Genomic DNA, 10,625 nt, shown 5'->3' on the forward strand with positions numbered 1-10,625 from the left:
GTGACTGCACCAAGAGTCAGACTAGAGGCTGGTGGGGAAGGGGACGTTTTTCGTCTCGAAGTGAGAGAGGAGTGGGCGGCCCAGGTGGACCCAGCGTGCTCCCCCTCGGTCCAGGGCGCCTGACCTTCCAGCGTTTGGACCTCGCGGAGCCAGCTCAGGGTGCCACACGGGACTCCAGCCAGGTTCCCGGACACGCCCTCTGCCCACAGGGTGGTGTCGACAGCAGACTCTGGAAGTGAGTCTGAGTCAGTGGAAGCATCTTTCTCAGACGAGACTTGGGAGTCTCTCCACAGCATCCTGAGTTTCTCCGTCACGAGACAAAGTTCTGTGTAATTTACCTGCATCTGCCTCCTGGACCAGAGTGGGGGCCACGTATGTCTTGTTCGACTGATTCAGGCTTTCCCAAAGAGTCTGGCATTTTGTAGGCACCAATAAATAGTTGCTGCCTCGTTGGCTGAGTGACTGGCTGAATAAATGAATGTTAATGCATGATGAATGAATTAAAAGTCGCGAAGTACCTGGGACCGCCCACCCGCTGTGGTCGCTACCCAGATGCCAGGACCCCTGGCTGGGGCATACACTCACCTTCTCGGCAGGGCTCTCCGGGCGGCAGCCTCACCTCTCCCCCCATGTCCTCCAGACAGGGCTTCCCAGGTGTAGGCGATTGCTCCTTACCCACCTGGGCTGCTTCTCCTCCCCATGGACGTGCGTTCCCTTGGAGCTGCAGCAGCCTAGTCCTAGGCTTTTGTGAGCTGACCCGGTCCCCGGACAGCCTCAGCCAATGGAGATGGCTGGGTGGGGCTTCCGCACAAGCCACGCCCCTACCTCCTAGATTGGATTGTAATTCTCGGTGGGAGGTGGAGGCTGCATCCCTGGAATCCTGTGTGTGAATGGAGGAGTCGCCCACTGCCACTCCTGACCGCTGCTGAAGCCGCGCAGTAGTGAAGCACAGACACACCTCGCAGAGTGAAGGCATCTCTCCGAGCTTGGGGGCCGCCGAGCCAACTGTAGGAAATTTATGGAGCACAGGCTGTGCTGAGGCCCCCTTCCGGCTCGCGGGTATCGAAATGTCTCCTGCTGCTGGATTCTGAGCGCTCTGCTTTGTGTGTTAGGAGCTTTGTATGGAAAGTTGCTGGCCACTGGAATTCTGCTCTGATTACCATGCTAAATTTATTCCGCGGCTTTAGAACAGACTGTGCCCTTCTGTGCGATTATCGGCTTCTCCAGTGGTCCTTCGGCTTCGAACTGGGGCCCCTCCACCCTCCTTTTACTTAGTCATGTAGGTAACTGCAATAAACCCCTAAAGGAAAGGCAACGCTCAAACTGAAACGACTTATTCCTACATAATAATAGTAGTTCGCGTTTATGATATTCTTGCTTTACCATGCATATGGAGGCACTTTATATGTATTAACTCATTATATCTGACAACATAGTCTATTAATCCCTAGTTTATAGAGGCAAAAAATGAGGTTAAGTAATTTAACCAACTAGTCAGTCAATGGAAGGCTTCATAGCAGGTCGTCGTTATACAACGTGAAATGGGTACAATTCCTGCTAAAACCCTCACCACAGGAATGGGGAGCGTTTTTGCTCTGGGACTCCAGTGAAGGAAATGCTATCTGCTCACCTTATCTTTGTTCTAGGTAGTCATGAACAAACAGAGCTATTAACTTTATTACCTAAGAGGTTCATAGCAGAGGCTTCAATCTTGCTTTACTTGTTCTTCCGCTGATGAGAAGAGTTAACAACCTGTCAACATAAAACAAGGCGCACACACTCACATGTGGACGGCTTGGTGGAGAAGGAATAGCAAGGGGGGTGGAACAGGTGAAGGTTGGAAGGGAGGGAGATCTATGCCAAATTAGGATAACAAGCCTTAAAACTTAGATTTCTATTTAAATGTTTTGTTTGGATGTCAGATTTAAATTTTCACCTTTATCAAAGATTGGTGATGATAGTAAATGTGATATGAAGTGTTACTTAGTACGTATATATTTAACCAACACTTAAATTGCACTTATGAGGGCCAGCACTATTCTAAACACTTTGCAAATACTTGCTTTTTAAATCATCATAATTGATAGGTACTATTATTAATCCCCCTTTACAGATAGGAAGGGGAGGCAGTTAGAGAAGCCTGACTTGCCTGTGGCCCCATAGCTACTAAGTGGTGGAGCTGGGATGTAACTAAGGAAATCTAGCTTCCGAGTCTGTGCTCTGAACCCATTTGCTAATTGGATATTTTTAAAAAATGGATATTTAAAAAAACTAAAAATGTACCTTTGAGATTATTTTTTCATAAAAATCGAATTTCAGGTTCTAATTAAAAGTCTATTTTAGACAGGAGGCACTTTGTTGTAATTCTTGTTTTTCCATTCCAGAAATAAACAGAAGAAGTATTTAAATTTATTTAAGATCACTATTTTCTCAGTTTAAATGTTGCTTATCAGAACTTTACAATGTATTTTCCTTCACTGCTTGTTTGTAGATAACTTTGAATAGTATGCCATTATGTTGAATAGCACCATAAACTGTCATGAAGTGACATTAATTTTGAAGATTTTTATTCCTAATAGAAAGCATGGTGTTTACTTAACTAAAAGAAGAACATTCAAAAATCTCCAACTGGTCCACTCAACAACTCTGGGAATATTCCTTTTTTTGGAGGGTGGAGGGAATATTCCTTTTTGACTCAAAACTTAGGATGTGATAATAAATGAGGTCCTCCAAAACATCAGCTCCTGTTTTATTGGTCTTTATTGGTATAGATTCAGGAGTGATGGTCAAAATAATGAACAACCTGTAGAATCTCAAGGCCTCAAAAGGACAAAGCCACAGGTTCTTTGAACAGTGCAGGGGTCTGGGAGGGTCCCTATTGTGTGTGGCTTTAGCCCTCCAGTTGCTAGATTGTGGAGAGGTCTAAGGTTCCCTGGGCAGGGATGGGGTAAGTAGGCAGTGGTGGTGGATATTAGGGAGGGGGCTTGAGACTATTTGCAGAAGTTACATTGTGCCAAGTCTACTATTGGGAATTCATGATTCCTTATTTTTTTCTCAATCAGTCTAGCTAAGTAGGTTATCGATTTTAATAATTTATCCAAGAACCATCTCTTACCCTTATTGATTTTCTTTACTAATTTAAAAAATGTCATCGACTTCTGCTGCTATTTTTATTATTTCCTGTCTTCTACATTGAATTTAATTTGCTTTTATTCTTTGAGCTTCTAAGCTGGAAACACAGATCATTGATTTTAAACCTTTATTCCTTCTAATACAAGCATTTAAAGCTAAAGTTGCCTTCAAATACTGCTTTAGCTGTATCCCACAAATTTGAGATGTTGTGTTAATTTTATTATTTAGTTGAAAATATTTTGAAATTTTCCTTGTGATTTCTTTTTGACTCATGGATTATTTAGGAACATGTTGCTTGATTTCCAAGTATTTGGAGGTTTTTTGGATATTTTTCTGTTATTGATCTCTAATGTAATTCTGTTTTGGACACAGAACATATTCTGTGTAGTAAGAGTCCTCTGAAATTTATTGAGATCTGGATTATGGTCTATTTTGGTGAATGTTCCAAGTGAAATTGAAAAGAATGTGTATTCTGTAGTTGTTGGCTATAGTGTTTTTTAAATGTCAATTAGGTTCAATTGGCTGTCCAAGAAATCTAGTTTATTACTGAGTTTTAAATTTGTTCTGTCAATTACTGAGAACAAAGTGTTAAAATCACCTGTAATTGTCAGTTTGTCTATAAATTTAGTGCTGTTAGCTTTTGCTTCATGAATTTTTGAAGATTTGTCATTAAGTGCATGTACAAGTTGGTCTGTTATGTCTTCTGAGTGAAGTGACACTTTTATCAGCATTAAATGTTCCTGTCTATTTCTGGTAATACTTTTTTGATTTGATTGTACTTTGATATTAATATAGCTAAACCAGATGTTTATCTTTATATATTTCTTTTAACTTTTAAAAATATTATATTTTATATGAAAACTGATATTTATATAATAAAATACAATATTTTATGTTTATATTTTATTATATAAATATCAGTTTAAAACTGATTTCTTGTGCTTTGGCCAGCGTGGCTTGGTTGGAGCATTGTCCTGGAGACCAAAAAGTTACGGGCTTGATTCCCAGTCTGAGCACATACCCAGGCTGTGGTTCCATCCTGGGTTGGGGTGCACACCAGAAGGCAACCAACTCATGTCTTTCTCTCTCTCTCCCCCCACCCCTTTCCTCTCTAAAAAGGAAAAAAATCTATTTCTTGTAAGTAGTATGTAGATGCACTTTAGATTTTTAACCAAGTTGTCAATCTCTGATTTTGATTAGCTGTTTAGTGTGTGTGCATGTTTTGTAATTATTGATGTAGTTGGATTAAGTACTGAAAAATTCCTTTAACATTTCTTATAGTGTGGATTTACTAACAAGAGGTCTTCTTCATTTTGTTTGTCTGAAAAAATATCTTTATTTTGTCTTTACTTTCGAAAGCTAGTTTTCTTTGTTACAGAAGTGTAAATTGACTACATTTTCTTTCATCACTTTAAGGATGTTGTTCCATTGTTTTTACATTGTTCCTATTAGAAGACTGTGACTATTCATTTGTTTCCCACCCCTGCCCCCATCATGGTAAGTAACATGCCTATTTTTCTCCTTTGGCTGTTAGAAAAAATTTTACCACTTATTTTCAATAATTGGGCTTTTAGTTACCTTGGTGTGGTTTTCTTTGTGTGTATTCTGTATGGGTTCATTTGAGATTCTTGAATATGTGGGTTTATCCTTTACATTAATTTAGAAAATGGTTGGCCATTTTCTTCCAATATTTGTTTCTACCTCCTCCCTTCTAAGACACACCAATTACACATATGTTGATCTGCTTGACATAGTCTCATGAGCCATTGAGGCTCTGATGTTTTATCTCTTGCTTCAGTTTGGACACCTTTGGTTGCTATGTCTTCAAGTTCACTGATCGTATCTTCTGTATTATCTATTCCACTGAATAGATACCTGGTATATTTTTCATTTTGCCAATACCCTTTTAATTTCTAGAAGTTCATTTTGTTACTTTTTGATGCTTTTCATATTTGTTTATTCATTATGTATGTGTTTTATTTTAAAATCTTGAGCATGTTTATAATGGATATTTTAAGGTCCTTGTTTCTAATTCCATCATCTCTGTCATTCCTAGGTCTGAAACTATTTACTGATATTTATCCTGATTATAGTCCGCATTTTCCTGCTTCTTTGGGTGTCTAGTAATTTCTGACTGAATGCCAGACATTATAAGGTTACACTGTGAAGATTTTAGATTTTGTTACCTCCCTAAAAGAGAAAAAAGGAGGTGAGTTACTTGGAGATTAGCTGGATCTTTTACAATTTTGTTTTAAGATTTGTTGTATAGATTAAGTATACCCTTTACCTTAGATGTAATTTAGACCTACTATTGAAAGTGTGGCTTTCCTGTGTATTCTGTTAATCCTTGGGTCTTCAGTGAGATCACCCTAACAGGAACTTGACTCTCCAAGCTCTGTGTGAGCTCCAGTAATTATTTAACACTTAGTTCCTTGGCAGCGATATGCTATATGCTCATCTAAAAGACTTAAAATTCTCAGGTACAACCACATATACTGCTACCTGATAGATTCCTTCCCTACTGTGAATTCTTGAGCCCTTATGTATTTAATTATGTTGTTTAACTAGAAATTTGCAACTCTAACAGTAAACTATTGATTAATTAATAGTGAGCTCCAGGAACTATCTCTCAGTAAAGTAACAATAATGTTAATAGTTACCATAATTGAGGACCTGATTTGTGCCAGACACTGTGGGAAGAACTTTACATAGATTATCTCTAATTACCATAACCTGACAAAAGGAATCCTCCATTATACTGATAAGGAAAGCAGAGACTTAGGGAAGTTAAATAATTTGCCTAAAACCATAATGCTGTTCTTAATTGGCAGAGCTAGGATGCAACTTCTACCTTAGTGGAACGCCAGTCTATTAAATTTCCAATATTCCAAGCAGCTATTAACATCAAGGTGCTAAAATTTTATTACTCAGTTTCTCCTGGGTGTATAAGAGGGTTAATCAAAATTCTATCCATTTTCAAGTTTAGTTATATTCAGACATAATAATAAATATTTTATTTATTTTAAATTGCACAATACTTTGTGAAGAATCTTATAATTTCAGTTACTATATAATGATGGTAAGTTGATATGCACACCACTGTGAGGGGTGGGATCGTGACTCTATAAGCTTTAATATTCTACTTCATTTATCATTCAGTGGGTCTGGTTTTATAGAGCAGCTGCTCATGTTATATAGTTAGTGACAAAAACAAATTCACTTGAGAAGCTAAATTATAATCGAAGGTGGTTTACTCACCAACATAAATCTGTCCATGTATTGAACACCTCATTTTTAGCTATATCATTTAACTAAGAAATAGAGAAGTTATATAACTTGCCCTAGGTAACACAGCTAGTAAATGGAAGAACTGGGATTTGAACCAGTGTATCTAATGTCCAAAGCTGATATTCCTGTCTATTAAGTTAAACAGCCTCTTTTAGCAGGTAATCTCATGGATGCTCCATAGCCCACTGCTTAGCATGGAATACTATCCATTTTTTAAAACCGTATAAGACCAACAGCATTTTCTCAATCTTACACATTTTACATATTTTAGACCCCAACTGAGTTCTCTACACAAAGAAGAGTTAATAGGTACTTAATAAATGTATACTAATGAATATATTATTACATATTAGCTATTTGATAAGACAAATTGATGGAAATCATGGATCAAGTCAGAAAATAACATGTTTTTATGTATATGCCAAATTATGTTATAATATCATGGGGTCCTGGGCCCTCAAACTCTGCCAACAGAATTTATATGAGAACCTTTGCACTCAAAGGGCAGTGGAGAGCACTTCTGTTTATCTCTTTGTGAATATTGCTACCCTGAACTGTATAGCCTCCTTTTACTCTTGGTTGATCTTTATGAATAAAGTAAGCACAAGAACAGTATTTTTATTTATTCAGTTCAATGAATATTACTAAGGCACTGAGATACAACTCCTTATTTTCCAAACAGGACTCCTAATGTTCCTCTATCCTCAGTCTGTTCTTCTTGCTGTCCTTCCTGTCTCAGGAGATTGCAACCTCTTCTTTAGTTGCTTAAGTCAAAAAATCTGAAGTCATCCATAACTCTACTTTTACTCACAATCTATATCCATTCAATTGGCACATCTTACTGCTTTTATCTTTAAAATCCATCCCCTTCTCACCAGTTCCACTTACTGTCCTGGTCTGAACCACTGTCACCCCACCCTGAATTACCACAGTGGCCTCCTAAGTGTTCTCTGCAAGATCTGTCCTCTAGGACTTTAACTCCTCCTCCTCCTCCTCCTCCTCCCCTGGCTTCCTCTAATGTACCCACTTGGCCTCTGGGCTCCCCTTTTACTGCTTCAAGCTCAATCCCATCTTCAGACTTTGCACATGTGTTCTTGCCAGGCAGGATCTGCCGCCCCCCCCCCCCCCCCCCCCCCGTCCCCCAACCGCCCAAGTGGGCATGGCTAACTGTCACTATTTTCAGGTCTCTGTGAGATGAGGTCCTTCCTGAACACCTCACCTGAAACAGTCCTGTTCTTTTTACACACCGTTTTCTATTCCTAAGCATTGCTTTCTTTATCATGATCACCATCTGATTTCTGTTTACTGCTTTGTTTGTTTTTCCTGTCCCTTTAGAATGTACGCTTCATGAGGGCAGGGCCTTAGTTTTGTTTACTACTGATTTCCCAGTGCTTAGAAGAGAGCCCAGCACTTAATAAATATTTGTTGATGAGTGGTATTAAACTGAACACCAGAGACAGAGTCCCTGCCTTCATGGAGTTTATGATTCTTACAGGGTTACATGACATTGAATTATTGTGGTTATGAATACTGAGGAGATGGCATTGACTACTCTGGCTGAGGGTCTTGGTATGTTAGAAGACAGACTATCAAATATTTAGTAATTTGGGGATAACAGCCCAAATCTCTCAAATCATGTAATTTTTTAAATGAATATACAAAAGAGCCAATGTCACGCAAATGAGCATCTATAGTTAGAGGCAGTTTAAATAAGATTATAAAGATCTAGAGGGAGCTGACTAAGCAAGACTGGGGACCAGACTAAAAGTAGCCCACTAAATAGATAATCCCATGTGGCTCCGTTCTTTCCACCAGTCAAGGTTACTACAGGTCCCAGGAAAATAAATCCATTCAGATAGACTGAGCTAAGCTATGTGTTTTTTGGAGGGGAAAACAAAACAAAACTAAACTAAACTAAACACACCTTACCCTCTTAATCTTGAGTAACCTGAAAAAATACCCTAAAATGTAGGTTTTATATATGAAAACAACATTCCTACTTACCTTCAATTTCAGCAGAGATAATTTTCCCCTTCTTTAGTCCAGCTCCTTTCCTCCCAGACTCAGGGCTCCTTGCAAGTGCTTCCTCAGCTCTTGATAACACTGTATTGTAAGCAGCACTTCTTTAACCTAATTTCCTCTAATTTGTACAGCCTCTAATTAAAAGGCTCGTGTGCGCTTCCAGATCTCAGAACAGTGCCCAGCACAGCGTGGTGCTCAGGGATTACACGTTGAATAGATGAACAAACATTTGAACTAATTCCATGCCTTTATGAAGGATTACTATTTCTCATTGTTAAGAAATTTACATGCATAAAACAGATTTCCATTAAAAAACTGAAATAAATTGCTATTTCATTTGATCACACTTTGCTAGAATTATATAATAAATTATTGAGAAATAAGGTATAAATAATGGCTCTGTAACTTAACCTAAGTTAGTTATTTAACAGCCACATGTATCTGCCTATCGAAAGACTCACTGCAACAAACTGGTGAGGCCTAAACACTACGCCACAAAGCTCAGTGTAGGTGTGGTCCAAGAGCTTAGAGGACAGGGAAGGAAGAGAGGAAAAGAGAGCACATGTATTAAGTGTCCTCTTATACACCAACAGTGTGTGATATGTTGTAATCTTGCCTCCATTTGTCCTCACAAAAACCGAATGAGCTAGGTATTATTTTTCCACTTTATGGATAAGGAAATTGAGAAAATGAAGTCATTTTCTTAAGACTATACAGCTAATAAGCATTATCCCAATAATTATAATATTCAGTTCATCCTTAATTATAGTTTTGGCGTGGGAAAAAAGTTCATGAAGGAAAGTGCGTTTGCGATAAATGAGTCATTCCAAAGAGGTAAAGAATTGTGTGTGTGCATACATGTGTGACTCTTGGGGAGGAATGTTTCACAATAAGTTCTATGAAGTTTTATGATGTCAGCCAAGAGTTAGGTTGGCAAGAGGAAGAAAGGTTTATTAGAATCATTGCTCCAGTGATTTTATTTAATTCATTAAATCATTTAAGAAAGTTTCAGATAACAAGCAAACCATGAGAAGTGAACGTTTCATTTGATAAGAATAAGAAAATCATTTTGAAATATTTTAGACCAGAAAAAATATGTCCAGTCATAGGGAAATCAATAAGTAAATTATGGAATAATGGAATATGACAGAATACTATGCAGCCTTAAAAGGATGCTTTACATAAACATTTAGTAATGTAAAAGTGTTAACAATATATTTTTAAAATTTAGAGTAAATTTTATTAAATATATATGAGTATAAACCAAAATGTTAATATCAATTATCCCTGAATGGTAAGAATATGTTTCCATTTTCTTTTGATTCCTTTTTATTATCCAAATTTTATGAAGCATGTTTTATTTTATAATTAGAAGTATGTCATTTAAAAATTCTATGACCCACAAGCCGTTTTCCAAAAGGACTCGGTCCGTAGCCTACTAATTTCCTTTGCTGGGCATCTCGGGGTAGGTCCTCTTCCGATAGCTACCTAATCCCACTGGGGCTGCAGCCATTTATCTGAAGCCATAAACGTTACTGGGTTGTTCGTCGGCTAATTATTCAGCAGGACAAATATTGCAAGTTCTGGGGAAAGAGTGATGTAGTTTTGGAGCTAAAAGATTGAAATGAAGGCAGTTTGCTAAATGGAGATAGTATTTATTTCATGCCATTCTGATATTTAGCCATAAGCAAAAGTTTTGTGGTTATGTAAATGGTCAAATGTCGTATTAAAAGTTCTTAGGGAAATTTACTTTTAGGTCATTAGAAGAACTTTCAGAAACCAAGTGGCCTATTGATTATTTTTTGCACATGTAAAGAGTGAATTATTCTGTTAGGCCAGCTCAGACTCATCCTTTGTGTTTCTTGATCAGATATGTTTCAAACATGCAATTCTGCCACACGATAAACAGGACAATTGATAGGTAAGTGCACTCCACCTATATTTTAATAGTTTTTAATATGGTAGCACTCTACTAAAATTTTAATTATACTTTGTAAAAACCTAGACAATTTTTTCAAGGTTGTAACCCTGGATGAATTGAGAGTATAGCTAATAAAGTCAGGCAATATTACCTTTGGTTAATTTTACTTTCAAATTTGTCAAGAGGTGTAGTTCTGAGACACCCCCTTTTATCCCTAACTCTCATACATATTAATAAGCTCTGGCTCTAGCAAAGGATAATG

The 10,625-nt window shown here is 37.9% G+C and overlaps 1 protein-coding gene and 1 long non-coding RNA gene across 2 annotated transcripts in view; one reads left to right on the forward strand and one right to left on the reverse strand.

Moving 5' to 3' along the window:
• Nucleotides 1–752, reverse strand: part of NIPAL1 (NIPA like domain containing 1) — a 22,803-nt gene extending 22,051 nt beyond the window's left edge. Inside the window, exon 1 of the mRNA XM_024573725.4 lies at nt 586–752. Coding sequence (XP_024429493.1) covers nt 586–631 — 46 coding nt within the window. The 5' untranslated portion in view covers nt 632–752. The remainder of the gene's footprint in view (nt 1–585) is intronic.
• Nucleotides 1–10,553, forward strand: part of LOC128780673 (uncharacterized) — an 11,159-nt gene extending 606 nt beyond the window's left edge. The window contains exons 2-4 of the long non-coding RNA XR_008426660.2: nt 4,549–4,629; nt 5,189–5,341; nt 10,313–10,553. This is a non-coding gene — a long non-coding RNA (uncharacterized lncRNA). The remainder of the gene's footprint in view (nt 1–4,548; nt 4,630–5,188; nt 5,342–10,312) is intronic.
• Nucleotides 10,554–10,625: the final 72 nt, after the last annotated feature.

This window comes from Desmodus rotundus, chromosome 4 (genome assembly GCF_022682495.2).
Source record: "Desmodus rotundus isolate HL8 chromosome 4, HLdesRot8A.1, whole genome shotgun sequence".
Classification (NCBI taxonomy): Eukaryota; Metazoa; Chordata; class Mammalia; order Chiroptera; family Phyllostomidae; genus Desmodus; species Desmodus rotundus.